This window comes from Haematobia irritans, chromosome 5 (genome assembly GCF_050003625.1).
Source record: "Haematobia irritans isolate KBUSLIRL chromosome 5, ASM5000362v1, whole genome shotgun sequence".
In the NCBI taxonomy this organism is placed as follows: domain Eukaryota; kingdom Metazoa; phylum Arthropoda; class Insecta; order Diptera; family Muscidae; genus Haematobia; species Haematobia irritans.
In genome coordinates, this window is record NC_134401.1 from 150,552,656 (window position 1) to 150,573,165 (window position 20,510).

Here is a 20,510-nt window from a genome sequence, read left to right on the forward strand (position 1 = left end):
AATATTCGAAAATTGTTTTCTAAATTTTCAAAAAAATCGATAAATCGATTTTTGTGATTTCAATCTCTACTAAAAAAAATAACATTGGTCCATATAAGCGGATCCCCATGTTTGACATTTTGAGCCACTCCGACCAAAAGTTTTTATACAATCCGTCAAAAATTTGACATATGATGTCACCATAAAACAATTTAGTAATTTACAGATAGATAAGAATTCATTCATATCGAATGAATGGGGTTTTCTAGGTCCCATTTACCAATTTTTATGTGGAGCAAAATCTTTATCTGAACCAACTTTTATTAAAAATCACTTGTTCAATAAAGACAGTGGAATCCACACAGTTTTTTTGTCATGGTTACTATCAATCAATCATCCTTTATGCATTACCGATTGCGGATAATTGAAAGTTTAAAACTCCCATTTTTTTGCTCTCCATTTTCTCTTCCCATACAGATGCTTTGGATTACATATTCATTGCCAATGATAAAAATCCCAATACCTATGTCATATCACCAGCCCACACGCCCGGTATTCTATTGGCCACAACGACAACAGCAGCAACAACAACAACCAGGACAATGCCATCAATCGGCCATAGCAATAACGATAATAGCAGCAACCGTTTTGTGAATGCCCTCACGGGGGTTGCCGCATTAACTGCTGTATCCGTCACTGCCACATCTGCTGTCATGGACTCAAGCATTAGCTCGAACAGCAATAGCAACTACAATCGACTACCTGCAATCAACACTTTCCCATCCGAATCGCTTATAGCCCATAGTGATAATAATATCGGCAACACCATGCAGTATAGTAGTGTGGCGGTCGATTTAGGTTCGCTGCTCCTTAATGGTTCACTGATGAATGATTCCAGTCTGCTGGCAGACATAATCAATGGCAACGATACTATGGGCAACGCAACCAGTAGCAATATGACCCATCCTGAGGATGTGGGAGAACTGATACGAATGGCAGCAACATCCGTGATCCTGGGTCTGATGATCTTAATAACCATTATAGGTAAGTGATTGAAGTCTCGATATGTAGATATATAGGGGGACAGTAAGAGTTAAAGGGGAAGGGGAACATTTACTTGGATCCAAAGATTAGGGACTTTGGATTGATTCAGAGCTAAATATCGGCAGCTGCCTAGCTTTAAATCTAGGTTCTATAAAATTAAAATTAGGATATCGGTCTCATTTATCGATATATTAACAGCGTTTTCGATATATTAGCAGTCGAAAATTTCATAGAAATTTTGTCTTTCGATAAAATTTCATACAAATTTTGAGAAAAAAATTTCATAGACATTTTGTCTTTAGAGCAAATTTTATAGAAATTTAGTTTTTAAATAAAATGTCATAGAAATTTTGTCTTTAGATAAAATATAACAGACATTTTTTCTTTAAATAAAATGTCACAGAAATTTTGTCTCTATAAAATTTTATAGAAATTTTGTCTTGACTTTAGATAAAATTTCATAGAAATCTTGCCTTTAGAGAACATTTCATAGAAATTTTGTATTTAGATAAAATTTCATAGAAATTTTGTCTTTAGATAAAATTTAATAGACATTTTGTTTTTAGATAAAATTTTATAGAAATTTTGTCTTTTGATAAAATTTTATAGAAATTGCGTCTTTTGATAAAATTTCATACAAAATTTGTCTTTAGATAAAATTTCATAGAAAATACATAGAAATTTTGACTTTGCATAAAATTTCATAGAAATTTTGTCTTTAGAGAAAATTTCATATAAATTTTATCTTTAGATAAATTTCATAGATTTTGTCTTCAACTAAAATTTTACAAAAATTTTGTATTCAAATTAACTTTCATTGAAATGGTGTCTTTAAATAAAAGTTCATAGAAATTTTGACTTTAGAGAAAATTTCATAGAAATCTTGTCTTTTGATAAAATTTCAAAGAAATCTTATCTTTATTTATTTATTTATAGAAATTTTCTCTTTCGATAAAAATTTCATAAAAAAATTTTAAGACCAAATTACATACAATTTTTGTTTTTCGATAAAATTTTATACACATTTTGTCATTATATAAAATTTCACAGTATTTAAATAATCTTTAATAGAAATGTTGCCGTTAGATAAAATTTCATTGAAAATTTCATAGAAATTTTGTCTTTCGATAAAATTTCATACAAATTTTGAGAAAAAATTTCATAGACATTTTGTCTTTAGAGCAAATTTTATAGAAATTTATTTTTAAATAAAATTTCATAGAAATTTTGTCTTTAGATAAAATATAACAGTTTTTTTTTTTAATAAAATATCACAGAAATTTTGTCTCGATAAAATTTTATAGAAATTTTGTTTTCATATAAAATTTCGCAGAATTTTTTTCTTTAAATAAACTTCCATAGAAATTTTGTCTTTAGATAAAATTTCATAGAATCGTGACTTTAGATAAAATTTCATAGATTTTTTTTTAATAAAATTTCATAAGATAACATTTTATAGAAATTTGTTCTTTAGATAAAATTTCATAGAATCGTGACTTTAGATAAAATTTCATAGAAATCTTGCCTTTAGAGAACATTTCATAGAAATTTTGTATTTAGATAAAATTTCATAGAAATTTTGTCTTTAGATAAAATTTAATAGAAATTTTTTCTTTAGATAAAATTTCATAGAAAAACTTTTAGACAAAATTGCATAGAAATTTTTGCATTGAAATTTTGTCTTTCAATTAAATTTCGTAGAAATTTTGACCTTAGAGAAAATTTCATAGAATATATATAAATATAAAATTTCATAGAAATTTTGTCGATAGATAACATTTCATAGAAATTTTGTCTTTATGTAAAATTTCATAGAAATTTTATCTTTATATAAAATTTCATAGAAATTTTATCTTTATATAAAATTTAATAGAAATTTTGTCTTTATATAAAATTTAATAGAAATTTTGTCTTTAGATAAAATTTAATAGAAATTTTGTCTTCAGATAAAATTTCATAGAAATTTTGTAGAAAAAATTTCATAGAAATTTTGTCATTAAATAAAACTTCATAGAATTTTGTCTTTAGATATAATTTCTTAAAAATTTTGTCTTTAAATAAAATTTCATAGAAATTTTATCTTTAGATAAAATTTCATAGAAAAACTTTTAGACGAAATTGCATAGACATTATTTCATTGAAATTTTGTGTTTCAATTAAATTTCGTAGTAATTTTGTCTTTAAATAAAATTTCATAGAAATATTGTCTTAAGATAAAATTTCATAGAAATTTAAGATAAAATTTCATAGAAATTTTGTCTTTAGAGAAAATTTCATAGAAATTTTGTCTTTAGGGAAAATTTCATAGAAATTTTGTCTTTAGAGAAAATTTCATAACAAAATTTGTCTTTAAATTAAATTTTATAGTCATCACATAAAATTTCGTAGCAATTTTGTCTTTAAATAAAATTTCATAGAAATTTTGTCGTAAGATAAAATTTCATAGTCATCAAATAAAAATTCATAGAAATTTCGTCTTTAGATAAAATTTAATAGAAATTTTGTCGTTAGATAAAATTTCATAAAAATTTTGTCTGTAAATTATAGAAATTTTGTCTTTAGGGAAAATTTCATAGAAATTTTGTCTTTCGATAAAATTTCATACAAATTTTGAGAAAAAATTTCATAGACATTTTGTCTTTAGAGCAAATTTTATAGAAATTTATTTTTAAATAAAATTTCATAGAAATTTTGTCTTTAGATAAAATATAACAGATTTTTTTTTTTAAATAAAATATCACAGAAATTTTGTCTCGATAAAATTTTATAGAAATTTTGTTTTCATATAAAATTTCACAGAATTTTTTTCTTTAAATAAACTTTCATAGAAATTTTGTCTTTAGATAAAATTTCATAGAATCGTGACTTTAGATAAAATTTCATAGATTTTTTTTAATAAAATCTCATAAGATAACATTTTATAGAAATTTGTTCTTTAGATAAAATTTCATAGAATCGTGACTTTAGATAAAATTTCATAGAAATCTTGCCTTTAGAGAACATTTCATAGACATTTTGTATTTAGATAAAATTTCATAGAAATTTTGTCTTTAGATAAAATTTAATACAAATTTTTTCTTTAGATAAAATTTCATAGAAAAATTTTTAGACAAAATTGCATAGAAATTTTTTCATTGAAATTTTGTCTTTCAATTAAATTTCGTAGAAATTTTGACTTTAGAGAAAATTTCATAGAATATATATAAATATAAAATTTCATAGAAATTTTGTCGATAGATAACATTTCATAGAAATTTTGTCTTTATATAAAATTTCATAGAAATTTTGTCTTTATATAAAATTTCATAGAAATTTTGTTTTTATATAAAATTTAATAGAAATTTTGTCTTTAGATAAAATTTAATAGAAATTTTGTCTTCAGATAAAATTTCATAGAAATTTTTTAGAATAAATTTCATAGAAATTTTGTCATTAAATAAAACTTCATAGAATTTTGTCTTTAGATAAAATTTCTTAAAAATTTTGACTTTAAATAAAATTTCATAGAAATTTTGTCTTTAGATAAAATTTCATAAAATTTTTTTTCTGTTGTTGTTTGATAGTTGACCTTTAAACTGTTAATTATATTTGTTTAGTTTGGCTTGAGGCAAAACTAAATAAAACTTCATAGAAATTTCGTCTTTAGATAAAATTTCATAGAATTTTTGTCTTTAACTAAAATTTCATAGAAATTTTGTCTTTAGATAAAATTTCATAGAAAAACTTTTAGACAAAATTGCATAGAAATTTTTTCATTTAAATTTTGTCTTTCAATTAAATTTCGAAGAAATTTTGACTTTAGAGAAACTTTTATAGAATATATATAAATATAAAATTTCATAGAAATTTTGTCAATAGATAACATTTCATACAGTTTTTGTCTTTGTATAAAATTTCATAGAAACTTTGTATTTAGATAAAATTTTATAGAAATTTTTTTTAGAAGAAATTTCATAGAAATTTTGTCATTAAATAAAACTTCATAGAAATTTTGTCTTTAGATAAAATCCCATAGATATTTTGTCTATAGATGACATTTCATAGAAATTTTTTCTTTCGATAAAATTTCAATCATTTTGTTTCTTTAAATAAAATTTCATAAAAATTTGGTCTTTAGATAAAATTTCATAGACATTTTTTTCTTTAAATAAAATTTCATAAGAATTTTGTCTTGCGATAAAATTTCATAGAATGTTTGTCTTTACATAAAATTTCATAGAAATTTTGTCTTTAAATAAAATGTCAAAGAAAGTTTGCTTTCGATAACATTTCGATTAAATTTCGTAGAAATTTTGACTTTAGAGAAAATTTCATAGAATATATATATAAATATAAAATTTCATAGACATTTTGTCTATAGATAACATTTCATAGAAATTTTGTCTTTATATAAAATTTAATTTTAAATTTTGTCTTAAGATAAAATTTAATAGAAAATGTCAAAAGTTTCATAGATTGTCTTTAAATAAAATTTCATAGAAATTTTTCTTTAAAAAAAAATCACCGAAATTTTGTCTTTCAATAAAATTTTATGGAAATTTTGTCTTTAAATATAATTTAAAAAAAAAATAATTTAAATTCAACAAAAATTGTTAATTTTCGTAATTTGTAAAAATTTCCAAAAAAACGAAGTTCAACTTTAAGCAGCCACATAGCATAATTTCTATAGATAGTCGAAAGGAACTCAATTGTAAGCGGTAAAAATTATTAGAAGACATCCGAATGCATTTAAATAGATTTTTTTACACTCCATCTTTCGATTTTTAGTATTATATTAGACTAAAGCGGTATAGTATAAGCGGCATATTTTTATTTCAGCCAGTTTAAAACTTGGAATCTGAGATGGTTGACATTGTCGTAATTTTCAAAATTATATATCAAAATTAGGATATATGAAGAGCCTTTCTTATTTAGATACCCAGATACCCACCAAAAGGCCCCATATGAACGCTTTTTCTTCACTACTCCAATGCTGGATATATATTTAAGTGATGTGAATATAATTTCATGTATACATCCCTATTAACGATTATAAATTTTTCATATATTTCATATCCTTTGGCCATTACTGATTAACACAGAAGCAACTTAAAAACAATTATAATTGCATAAAAATTTGTTAAATCCAGAATAACTATGGCAATGTAAAAGGACAATATAATCACAATATGAAAGGATATTGCTCAATATTATATGCAAATGATAATTAAGAATAATACTATAGTGGAATGAATACTATAGTGGAAAGAGAGAGAGAGAGAGAGAGAGATCTGAATTAAGTCCTTTATAATTTACATTACGAATAATATTAAATTAATTCAACTTAAATTTAAAATTTTGAGCTTTTTTTTTAAATTTGACTTTATATTAAATTCTTTCAAATTGAGTATTTTTAATAAAAAATTAAATGTAAATATTGATTAGAATGGCCACATCATTATTACAAAATAAAATTACTTTATCCTATGCCAATTTCACCTGTATTTTCTATCTCATTTTTTATATTTCCCATAATTGGGTATCTTATACTAAAATAGAAAGTTATACCCTGGAACTTCTTTACTAATATGGGTTTATATAACCAAAAATAATAACAATTCTTTTTCATATCATTACATTTCAATCTGTAATTAGCAGCATTAGGACAAATGGAGTAAACGAAGTCGAAAATGTAAGCATATTTGAATAAAATTAAACACTAAAGTAGGTCGATGGACAATTGTGAAAGTAAAATTATAACCAAAAATTGTAATTGGAGGCAATTCAATTTTTTTATTCCTATAGTTGTCAAATGTTGTCAAAATTTTATTTCTATAAAATACTTGGTCTAAGTTTTATTTCTATGGAAAATTTTCTAAAAATTGCATTCATATAGAAAATTTTGTAAAAACTTTATTTCTGAAGAAAATTTTGTGAAAATACTATTTATATAGAAAATTTTGTCATAATTTTATTTCTATAGAAAATATTGTCAAAATTTTATCTTTATAGAAAAATTTGTCAAAATTTTATTTCTATAAAATATTTTCTCCAAATTTTATTTGTATAGAAAATTATGTCGAGATTTTATTTTTATAGAAAATTTTGTCAAATTTTTATTTCTATAGAAAATTTTGTCAAATTTTTATTTCTATAGAAAATTTTTTCAAAATTTTATTTCTGTAGAAAATTTTGTCAAAATTTTATTTCTATAGAAAATTTTGTCAAAATTTTATTTCTATAAAATATTTTATCCAAATTTTATTTCTATAGAAAATTTTGTCATAATTGTATTTGACAGAAAATTTTGTCAAGATTTTATTTATATATAGAAGATTTTGTCAAAATTTTCTTTATATAGAAAATTTTGTCAAAATTTTATTTCCGTAGAAAATTTTGTCAAAATTTCATTTCTATAGAAAATTTTGTCAAGATTTCATTTCTATAGAAAACGTTGTCAAAATTTCATTTCTACAGAAAATTTTGTCAAAATTTCATTTCTATTGAAAATTTTCTCAAAATTTTATTTGCATAGAAAATTTTGTCGAAATTTTATATATATAGACAATTTTTTAAACATTTTATTTCTAAAGAAAATTTTGTCACAATTTTATTTCTATAAAATATTTTATCCAAATTTTATTTCTATAGAAAATTTTGCTATAATTGTATTTTTATAGAAAATTTCGTCAACCTTTTATTTCTATATAGAACATTTTGTCAAAATTTTATTTCTATAGAATATTTTGCCACAATTGTATTTTGATAGAAAATTTTGTCAAGTTTTTATTTTTATATAGAAGATTTTGTCAAAATTTCATTTCTATAGAAAACGTTGTCATAATTTTGTTTCTATAGCAAATTTTGTCAAAATTTAATTTCTGTAGAAGATTTTGTCAAAATTTTATTTCTATTGAAAATTTTCTCAAAATTTTATTTGTATAGAAAATTTTGTCGAAATTTTATATTTATAGAAAATTTTTTCAACATTTTATTTCTATAGAAAATTTTGCCACAATTTTATTTCTATAAAATATTTTATCCAAATTTTATTTCTATAGAAAATTTTGCTATAATTGTATTTTTATAGAAAATTTCGTCAACCTTTTATTTCTATATAGAACATTTTATTTCTATAGAAAATTTTGTCAAAATTTAATTTCTATGGAAAATTTTGTCAAAATTTTATTTCTATGGAATATTTTGTAAAAATTTTATTTCTATAGAATATTTTGTCATAATTTTATTTTTATAGAAAATGTTGACAAAATTTTATTTCTATAGAAAATTTTGTCAAAATTTTATTTCTATAGAAAAGTTTCTCAAATTTTATTTCTATAGAAAATTTTGTCATAATTGTATTTTGATAGAAAATTTTGTCAAGTTTTTATTTTTATATAGAAGATTTTGTCAAAATTTTCTTTTTATAGAAAATTTTGTCAAAATTTTATTTCTATAGAAAATTTTGTCAAAATTTCATTTCTATAGAAAATTTTTCAAGATTTCATTTCTATAGAAAACGTTGTCATAATTTTATTTCTATAGAAAATGTTGTCAAAATTTCATTTCTATAGAAAATTTTGTCAAATTTTATCTCTATTGAAAATTTTCTCAAAATTTTGTCGAAATTTTATATTTATAAAAAATTTTGTCAACATTTTATATCTATAGAAAATTTTGTCACAATTTTATTTCTATAAAATATTTTATCCAAATTTTATTTCTATAGAAAATTTTGCTATAATTGTATTTTTATAGAAAATTTCGTCAACATTTTATTTCTATATAGAACATTTTGTCAAAATTTTATTTCTATAGAATATTTTGCCATAATTGTATTTTGATAGAAAATTTTATCAACATTTTATTTCTATAGACAAGTTTGTCAAAATTTTATGTTTATAGAAAATTCTGCCACAATTTTATTTTATAGAAAATTTGGACAAAATTTTATTTCTATAGAAAATTTTGTTAAAATTTTATTTCTATAGAAAATTTTGTCAAAATTTTATTTCTATAGAAAATATTGTCATAATTATATTTTTATAGAAAATTTTGTCAAGATTTTTTTTATATAGAAAATTTTGTCAAAATTTTATTTCTATAGAAAATTTTGTAAAATTTTATTTCTATAGAAAATTTTGTCAAAATTTCATTTCTATAGAAAATTTTATCAAAATTTCATTTCTATAGAAAACGTTTCATAATTTTGTTTCTATAGCAAATTTTGTCAAAATTTCATTTCAATAGAAAATTTTGTCAAAATTATATTTCTATTGAAAATTTTCTCAAAATTTTATTTGTATAGAAAATTTTGTCGAAATTTTATTTTTACAGAAAAATTTGTCAAAATGTTATGTCTATAGAAAATATTGTCAAAATTTTATTTCTGTAGAACATTTTGTCAAAATTTTATTTCTATAAAATATTTTATCCAAATTTTATTTCTATAGAAAATTTTGTCAACATTTTATTTCTATATAGAAAATTTTGTCAAAATTTTATTTCTAGGGAATATTTTGTCAAAATTTTATTTCTATAGAAAATTTTGTCAAAATTTTATTTCAATAGAAAATTTTGTCAAAATTTTATTTCTATAGAAAATTTTGTCAAAATTTTATTTCTATAGAAAATTTTATCAAAATTTTATTTCTATAGAAAATTTGCTCAAATTTTATTTCTATAGAAAATTTTGTCAAAATTTTATTTCTATAGAAAATTTTCTCAAATTTTATTTCTATAGAAAATTTTGTCAAAATTTTATTTCTATAGAAAATTTTGTCAAAATTGTATTTCTATAGAAAATGTTGTCAAAATTTTAGTTTTATAGAAAATTTTGTCAAAAAATTTTTTTTTTATAGAAAATTTTGCCAAAATTGCAAATTGGCGTTTAATACATCTCTCATGAAAACACCACCTTAGTGTAACCTTCTTATATTTAAATCGGATATTTCATCAAAATACTTATAACGAGCTATTCATATTTAGCTTTTATTCTTCATAGAGACATAGACAGTACCATCATCATCATTCACATCGACAGCCAGCAACGAATGAAACGGAGCACAATAATAGTATTAAGTTATTAAATTCTATCTCGTTTCGTTTTTTCATCGCCTTCTGTTGCTGTTGAGTGATGAATACCATCCAAATGAAGTTAAGAATATGAAAAAAGCTTTAGGGGTATGCCAGAGTTATAGAACTCTTAGACATTGATGAGTTCATACCTTATTGTGTTATTAACTCCTGACTGTTGATATTACTTAGGTGGGAGGAGGAGGCGCTGTGAAGCGGGGACAATTGATGTAAAAGTAATTTGATTAAATTGTTTCATATTTGAAACTTGAAAATTACCTTAATTATTTCACTGGCGTACAAATTGTTTGAAATAAATTTTGATGGAGGACAGATGGCGGGTGGATGATGGAGATTTCCATTATGTTGCAATATCATATGGTGATTGTCATCTTTTATTTGATTAAAATTGTATTGTCAAATCCAATTGTCTATTATAAATTTACATTGCTGCTATTGCAAAATGGAAGTGAAACCGAAATAGTCGGCTTATCATCTATCCTAGGTTAGGTTAGGTTAGGTTAGGTGGCAGCCCGATGTATCAGGCTCACTCAGATTATTCAGTCCATTGTGATACCACAGTCTATATCTATCCTATGGTATAATTTTACAGTTTTTTTTTTTTTGGAGCAATCACTAATTTCAGATTAATTAGATAAGGTTTTGAAAAAAATTATAAACATATTTAAATTCTATGTTAAGTAATATTGGACATCAGACGAGAAGAGTTACAACATTGTAGACTACCCAGCAAAATAAAATTTTGGAAGCTGTTGTAAAGGCACAACTTTAAGGAACTTCCAAAAATGTTCTCCCGAATAAGTTCCCTATGGGTAATTGGTGCAAATTGACACTAACGGATATAATTTAACAAATTTTAAATTTATCTTCAGCAACTCTACCCTGCGAACTGATTATCTTATGCGAGGGGTATGTTGTATCAAATTTGCCTGAAATTATACAAAATTGTTGAACCCAAATGTCCATGTCAAAATCCTTAAATGTCTTTAATTTACTACATACCCCATATAAACCGATTTTTTTAATCCGTCATTAAAATTACAAGGACGCGTCTTTAAAGGAGGCATGCGTTCCATGTCGGTGGGTATATAAAATACGGCCCATCACAACTTGCAGTCAATTTTATCATCCAGGCGGTATTCAGCCTACATCGTACTACTGATACATAGTATTTTGATTCAACTTCACATAGCTCGCAATTATAAATTTACCATAGAATTAACAGAAGTTTTAAACAAACCTCAGCCATATAGAACGATGTCAATTATTTCGTGGTTGCCCCCTCCCCCCTCTCTCAGATACTCACGCACACAAAAACAAAGTTAATCGTTGTCCTTGCGGATCATGTACAAGCCAAGCAATTATTTTTTATTGATTTTTAATTGGTCTTTTGATATAATGCCAATTAAAAGACATCGACTTATTTCCATGTAGTTTATGATAAATCGTGAAGTAGTTAATTGGAAAAAGTAAAACAAAAAAAAATCGCTTATGATTCCAATGATTTCATTTCACTATACTATTTCATTTGAACTCAATTACAACGAAGTATTATGGTATTACACGAAATATGAGTTCCTTAAAAATGTTGTAAAAAACTCAATAATATAATTTTTGGGGGTAGCCCAATAAGCACTAAGCTTTAAAAAACAGCCAACGCACTAAATTTGATTGCGAGCTTCCAAATTCATATTTTTTAATTTGGTAGATTTTTTTGATAATTTTGGTAGATAATTCTACTCACGAGTGGTAACCTTTTTTATATTCCACAAAAAGGGTTTACTGGCATAAAATAAACACATTTTATTTTTGTGCAATACAACATCAATTGATAGATAGAACAACACTATTTACGTATGTGGATTTCAAATTAATCCAATCAATTTATTTTATTCAACAAAACGAAACAAACAAAAGAAATTTCTTTGTACAGCCAATTGGGTCGTCCCTACGAAAGATAATAGTGCCATATGAGAAACCATCGAGAGGTTTAGCCATTTAAAATGTAATCAATTTAAGAAAATTGCAAAATAGAAAATTAATCAAGACAACCACAACCCATTGGCATTTGCTAAATTACAATTCAATTGGATATAGATTGCAATGTGTTCTATCGATAACTTCATAACACTTTTTACTGAATTAAATAAAAAAACAACAAGCGAAGTAGAAAGTCGGGCGGGGCCGAGTATATGATATCCTAAACCACTCCTACTAAATTTGTAAACTTAAGTAGAATTCTACCAAAAATTGTAGATTTTTTACTGCTTGGTAGATTGGTAGAATTATTGATGTTTTAGTAGATTTTGCTAAATATTCCACCTCAACTAAGAAATACTTCACCCATTTCATCTAGAAATACAATTTTGACGAAATTTTCTATAGAATTAAAATTTTGATAAAATTTTCTATAGAATTAAAATTTTGATAAAATCTTCTAAAGAAATAAAATTGTGACAACATTTTCTACAGAAATAAAATTTTGACATGATATTCTATAGAAAAAAAATTTTGACAAAATTTCCCATAGAAATAAAATTTTGACATAATGTTCTATAGAAATAAAATTTTGACAAAGTTTCCCATAGAAATAAAATTTTGACAAATCTTCTATAGAAACAAAAATTTTGAGAAAATGTTTATAGAAATAAAATTTCAAAAAAATTTTCTATAGAAATAAAATTTAAAAAAAAAAATTTCTATAGAAATAAAATTTTGGAAACATTTTCTATAGAAATAAAATTTTGGAAACATTTTCTATAGAAATAAAATTTTGACAAAATTTTCTATAGAACAAAAATTTTTCAAAATTTTTTATAGAAATAAAATATCGACAAATTTTCTATAGAAATAAAATTTTGGCAATGTTTTTTTTATAGAACTAAAATTTATACAAATTTTTCTGTAGAAATAAAATATTGACAAAATTTTCTATAGAAATAAATTTTTGACAAAATTTTTTATAAAAATAAAATTTTGACAAAATTTTCTATAAAAATAAAATTTTGACAAAATTTTCTAAGAAAAAAAGTGTTGACAAAATATTCTATAGAAATAAAATTTCGACAAAATTTTCTATAGAAATATAATTTTGACAAAATTTTAAACAGAGTTAAAATTTTTACAAATTTTTCTGTAGAAATAAAATGTTGGCCACATTTTCTATAGAAGTAAAATTTTAACAAAATTTTCTATAGAAATAAAATTTTGACAAAATTTTCTATAAATATACAATTTTGACAAAATTTTATATAGAAATAGCATTTTGGCAAAATTTTCTATAAAAATAAAATTTTGACAAAATTTTCTAAGAAAAACAATGTTGACAACATTTTCTATAGAAATAAAATTTCGACGAGATTTTCTATAGCACTATAATTTTGACAAAATTTTAAACAACATTTTCTATAGAAATAAAATTTCGACAAGATTTTCTATAGCACTATAATTTTGACAAAATTTTAAACAGAATTAAAAATTTTACAAATTTTTCTGCAGAAATAAAATATTGACAACATTTTCTATAGAAAAAAAAAAATTGATAAAATTTTCTATAGAAATAAAATTTGTTCTAAAGAATAAAATTTTGACAAAATATTCTACAGAAATTAAATTTTGACAAGATATTCTACAGAAATAAAGTTTTGACAAAATTTCCCATAGAAAAAAAAATTTTTGACTAATGTTCCATAGAAATAAAATTTTGAAAAGTTTTTCAATAGAAATAAATTTTTGACAAAATGTCCCATAGAAATGAAATTTTAGCAAAATTTTCTAAAGAAATAAAATTTTTGGAAACATTTTCTATAAAATAAAATTTTGGAAACATTTTCAATAGAAATAAAATTTTGACAACATTTTTTATAGAAAAAAAATTTGACAAAATTTTATATAGAAATAAAATGTTGTCAAAATTTACTATAAAAATAAAATTTTGACAAAATTTTCTAAGAAAAAAAAATGTTAGCAACATTTTCTATAGAAGTAAAATTTCGACAAAATTTTCTATAGCAATATAATTTTGACAAAATTTTAAACAGAATTAAGAATGATACCCATTTTTCTGTAGAAATAAAATATTGACAAAATTTTCTATAGAAATAAAATTTTGAGAAAATTTTCTATAGAAATAAAATTGTGAGAAAATTTTCTATAGAAATAAAATTTTGACAAAATTTTCTTCAGAAATAAAATTTTGGCAAAATATTCTACAGAAATTAAATTTTGACAAGATATTCTATAGAAATAAAATTTTGACAAAATTTCTCATAGAAATAAAATTTTGACATAATATTCTAAAGAAATAAAATTTTGCAAAAATTTTCAATAGAAATACATTTTTGACAAAATGTCCCATAGAAATGAAATTTTAGCAAAATTTTCTAAAGAAATAAAATTTTGACAAAAATTTTCTATAGAAATAAAATGTTGACAAAAAATTTCTATAGAAATGAAATTTTGCAAAACTTTTCAATAGAAATAAATTTTTGGCAAAATTTTCTACAGAAATAAAATTTTGGAAACATTTTCTATAGAAATAAAATTTTGACAAAATTCTCTATAGAAAAAAAATTAGACAAATTTTTCTTTAGAAATAAAATTGTGAGAAAAATTTCTATAGAAATAAAATTTTGACAAAATTTTCTTCAGAAATAAAATTTTGGCAAAATATTCTACAGAAATTAAATTTTGACAAGATATTCTATAGAAATAAAATTTTGACAAAATTTCTCATAGAAATAAAATTTTGACATAATGTTCTAAAGAAATAAAATTTTGCAAAAATTTTCAATAGAAATACATTTTTGACAAAATGTACCATAGAAATGAAATTTGAGCAAAATTTTCTAAAGAAATAAAATTTTGACAAAATTTTCTATAGAAATAAAATTTTGACAAAAATTTTCTATAGAAATAAAATTTTGCAAAACTTTTCAATAGAAATAAATTTTTGGCAAAATTTTCTACAGAAATAAAATTTGGGAAACATTTTCTATAGAAATAAAATTTTGACAAAATTTTCTATAGAAAAAAATTTTGACAAATGTTTCTTTAGAAATAAAATTGTGGCAACAGTTTCTATAGAACTAAAGTTTTTACAAATGTTTCTGTTGAAATAAAATATTGACAAAATTTTCCATAGAAATACAATTTTGGCCAAATTTTCGATAGAAGTAAAATTTTAACAAAATTTTCTATAGAATCAAAATTTTGACAAAATTTTCTATAAAAATACAATTTTGACAAAATTTTATATAAAGGGTGATTCTTTTGAGGTTAGGATTTTCATGCATTAGTATTTGACAGATCACGTGGGATTTCAGACATGGTGTCAAAGAGAAAGATGCTCAGTATGCTTTGACATTTCATCATGAATAGACGAACGATCTGCCACAACGTCGAATTTTCAGTGAATGGGCCCTAGAAAAGTTGGCAGAAAATCCGCTTTTTTATCGACAAATTTTGTTCAGCGATGAGGCTCATTTCTGGTTGAATGGCTACGTAAATAAGCAAAATTGCCGCATTTGGAGTGAAGAGCAACCAGAAGCCGTTCAAGAACTGCCCATGCATCCCGAAAAATGCACTGTTTGGTGTGGTTTGTACGCTGGTGGAATCATTGGACCGTATTTTTTCAAAGATGCTGTTGGACGCAACGTTACGGTGAATGGCGATCGCTATCGTTCGATGCTAACAAACTTTTTGTTGCCAAAAATGGAAGAACTGAACTTGGTTGACATGTGGTTTCAACAAGATGGCCCAAAATTGGACCTTCCGAATGGACCACCTAAGACGCAGCCGCGGTCAACATTTAAATGAAATTATCTTCAAAAAGTAAATGTCATGGACCAATCTAACGTTTCAAATAAAGTACCGATGAGATTTTGCAAATTTTATGCGTTTTTTTTAAAAAAAAAGTTATCAAGCTCTTAACAAATCACCCTTTAGATATAAAATTTTGGTAAAATTTTCTATAAAAATAAAAGTTTGACAAAATTTTCTAAGAAAAAGAATGTGGACAACATTTTCTATAGAAATAAAATTTCGACAAAATTTTCTATAGAGATATAATTTTGAATAAATTTTAAACGGAACTAAAATTTTGACAAATTTTTCTGTAGACATCAAATATTGACAAAATTTTCTGTAGAAATAAAATCTTTACAAAATTTTCTATAGAAATAAAATTTAAAAAAAAAATCTATAGAAATAAAATTTTTAAAAAATTTTCTATAGAAATAAAATTTTTACAAAATTTTCTATAGAAATAAAATTTTTACAAAATTTTCTATAGAAATAAAATTTTGAAAGTTTTTGCAAAAAATCGATAGAAAAAAAATTTGATAAAAGTTTCTATAGAAATAAAAATTTGACAAAATTTTCTATGAAAATAAAATTTTGACAAAATATTCGATAGAAATAAAATTACGAATTACGAAAAATTTTGTATAGAAATAAAATTTTGATAAATTTTTTTACAAAAATAAAGTTTTGACAACAGAAATAAAATTTAAAAAAAAATCTATACAAATAAAAATTGAAATAAAATTTTTACAAAATTTCCTATAGAAACAAAATTTTGACAAAATTTACAAATAAAATTTTGAGAAAAGTCTCTATGGAAATAAAATTTGAACAAAATTTTCTTTAAATTCTTTTTTTTATTTTAATTTTCGTGCAAGATCGTGTAAAACATTTAAAATTCGACACATTTACAATTCAAGTGATATTTGTACGCCCAAAAAATGTTTGCATTTAGAAGGGATCATAATATATAATTTTACAAATTCGGAAGGAATTTGCAATATTTTTATAGAAATTTTAAAATAAACTAATAAAAAATTTCTTTGGAAGAGAAAACATTGTTTCAAATTTTTGACCAAAAATTTCAAAAAAGGATTTTTTAAATTTGGTAGAATTTTGGTAAAATTTTCTTTGAAGTTTAGTAGATTAATTTTGGCACGAGTGGCAACCGTGGCCCTTAGTAGATATAACATATGTGTGTATGTCTGTCTGTCTTGGAACGCATTTTGGTAATCAAAGTCGAGGTCGCACTTTTAGTTTAATCGACTTAAAATTTGACACAACTATATGCTTTGGGTTAGAATAGAACCCTATTGAGTTTCGAAGACATGGGTTGAGATATAAATATATTTCCCATATATATATATATATTTTTCCAGATTTAGAGGCCAAAATATCACTCCGAAAGTTTTTAACAAAGAGTGCAATGTAAAAATCGGCACAGGTTTATGCAAAGCTCCTATATAATATTTGTTCTCCGGAATTTGTTGTTCTCCGGAATAAGTCAAAACATTGTAAAAATTACCCAAATTTTCTTATAACTCAAATACATATCTTTTAATATTTTCTAATTTTTTTTCGCATATCAAAGTTATTATACCAGAATTTTTATTTTCTGAAAAAAATTAAACTTATATTACCATGATTCTTTGATGAAAGTATATTCGCCAAAAAAACTAGATGTGTATGGATCCATTATTTCATAAAGCTCCCATAAGAAGCAATTGCTTCTTTTCCACCAGTATCCTTAAACTCTTAATTTTTTGTGGCTTAAAATCTTAGGCTCAAAAGCTCTTATATAGAGGGATAAATTCTACTGAAGCTATGGAATAAACTGCCCAATACGAACATGAAACAAAACGAAATAATAAATTATTCACAATGAGGCATCCATAGACGAAATACAATGCAAGTCAAATGGCAAGAAAAGGAAAAACAAAAAACAATACCAAACAGAGAGTATAAATAGCTTCATTATTTCGGGCTAGAAAGACTAAGCCAGAATTCCAGCACTCTTGCCATTATGTGGTTCTCCTTGGAAGGTAGTTTTTTGTGGCATTTCATTTCAAATAACTTTTTTCCTAGGCTTTTTTTTTCTCCTAAAGACAAAAAACAATGCTAAAATGGCTCATAGATGGGCAGCAATTGGTGCCGTGGGTGATTCAGTTCGTTTTGTTTTTGTTTCTAAAATACACGTACTCGGATTTAAATACACTCAAAAAAGACATCATCTAAAAGTCTTAAAAAAATTCTTTAAAAAATAAAAAGAAACATTTTTAATTTTTTATCAATAATTTAAAAAAAAATTCTCAACTAAAAAAAAATAATTTATATTTTTTAAAAGGTATTGACAGTATTCTCAGAATATTTAAAAGCCTAAAAGCATAAAATAAAGAATTTAAGTTTTAATTTGTTAAAAGAATTCTTAGAAAATAAAAATAAAAATAAAAGTAAAAATTTTAAGTTTAATTTTTTATCAACAATTTCAAATAAATGTATTTTTCAAACAAAAAAAAAAAAGAGATATGTTTGTTTCGAATTTATTTCGGCATAAGCCAGCTTTCATGTAAAACCTTTTTTGACAAAAATTTCTACAGAAATAAAATTTTTATAAAATTTTCTAAAAAATAAAATTTTTACCAAATTTTTTATAGAAATAAACTTAATATTTTATAGAAATAAAATTTTGACAAATTTTTTTTAGAAATAAAATCTTTATAAAAATGTTATATAACAAGTATATAATGCAGTAAATTCGGCCGGGCCGAATTTTAAATACCCACCACCATGAATCAAATATGATAGTTTACTTTGAAAACTTTTCGTCGTAGTGGGTACCATTTGCCACTCACATATTTGTGATCTTAAAATACCTCCAGATTTTCAAACAAATCGGTTAGAAAACATAGTCTCTAGACGCCCAAGAAGTAAAAATCGAGAGATCAGTCTATATGGGGGTTATACCAAAAAATGGGCCGATATACCTCAATTTCGGCACACTTATTTGTGGTCTAAAAATACCTCTAGATTTCGAATTTCAGCAAATCGGGTAATAAATACAGTTTATAGAAGCTCAAGAAATTCAGGCAAAGCGGATGGTAAATATTGTTTCTAGAAGCCCAAGAAGCAAAATCGGGAGATCGGTCTATATGGGGGCTATACCAAAAAATTGACCGATGGGCACCATTTTCGGCACACCTTTTTATGGTCCCAAAATACCTCTAGATTTCCAATTTGAGGTAAATCGGATGGTAAATATAGTTTCTAGACGCCCAAGAAGCAAAATCTGGAGATCGGTCTATATGGGGGCTATATCAAAACATGGACCGATAAAGACAATTTTCGACACACCTCCTTATGGTCCTAAAATACCTCTAGATTTTAAATTTCAGACAAATCTGATAAAAACTACGGTTTCTATAAGCCCAAGACACCAAATCGGGAGGTCGTTTTATATGGAGACCATACCAAAACATGAACCGATACTCACAATTTTTGGCACACGTATTTGCGGTCCTACAATACCTCTAGATTTCCAATTTCAGGTAAATTGAATAAAAACTACGGTTCCTATAAGCCCAAGAAGCAAAATCGGGAGATCGGTCTATATGGGGGCTATACCAAAACATGGACCGATACGGCCCATTTTCGACACACCTCTTTATGGTCCAAAAATACCTCTAGATTTCCAATTTCAGGCAAATCTGATAAAAACTACGGTTTTTATAGGCCCAAGACCCCAAATCGGGAGGTTGGTTTATATGGGGACTATATCAAAACTTAAACCGATATAGCCCATCTTCGAACTTGACCTGCCTGCAAACAAAAAACTAATCTGTGCCAAATTTGGGGACGATAGCGCCATTATTGAAGGCTGTAGCGTGATTACAACAGACAGACAGACAGACAGACGGACATGCTTATATCGTCTTAGAATTTCTCCCTGATCAAGAATATATATACTTTATATAGTCGGAAATCGATATTTCGATGTGTTACAAACGGAATGACAAACTTATTATACCCCCGTCACCATTTTATGGTGGTGGGTATATAAAGACTATATAAAGTATACATATTCTTGATCAGGGAGAAATTCTAAGACGATATGACCATGTCCGTCTGTCTGTCTGATTGCCCGTATGTCTGTCTGTTGTAATCACGCTACAGTCTTCAATAATGAAGCAATCGTGCTGAAATTTTGCACAAACTCGTCTTTTGTCTGCAGGCAAGTCAAGTTCGAAGATGGGCTATATCGGTCAAGGTTTTGATATAGTCCCCATATAAACCGACCTCCCGATTTGGGGTCTTGGGCTTATAGAAATCGTAGTTTTTATCCAATTTGCCTTATATTTTAAATCTAGAGGTATTTTATGACCATAAAGAGGTGTGTCAAAAATGGTGAGTATCGGTCCATGTTTTGGTATAGCCTCCATATAGACCGATCTCTCGATTTTACTTCGTGGGCTTATAGAAATCGTAGTTTTTATTCAATTTGCCTGAAATTGAAAATCTATAGGTATTTTAGGACCATAAAGAGGTGTACCTCAAATGGGGTGTATCGGTCCATGTTTTGGTATAGCCCCCATATAGACCGATCTCTCGATTTT

The 20,510-nt window shown here is 24.3% G+C and overlaps 1 protein-coding gene across 1 annotated transcript in view; it reads left to right on the forward strand.

The window, feature by feature from the left end:
• The window catches only part of 5-HT1A (5-hydroxytryptamine (serotonin) receptor 1A), a 747,640-nt gene that overhangs the window by 322,093 nt on the left and 405,037 nt on the right, over nt 1–20,510 (forward strand). Inside the window, exon 4 of the mRNA XM_075312823.1 lies at nt 457–1,023. Coding sequence (XP_075168938.1) covers nt 457–1,023 — 567 coding nt within the window. The remainder of the gene's footprint in view (nt 1–456; nt 1,024–20,510) is intronic.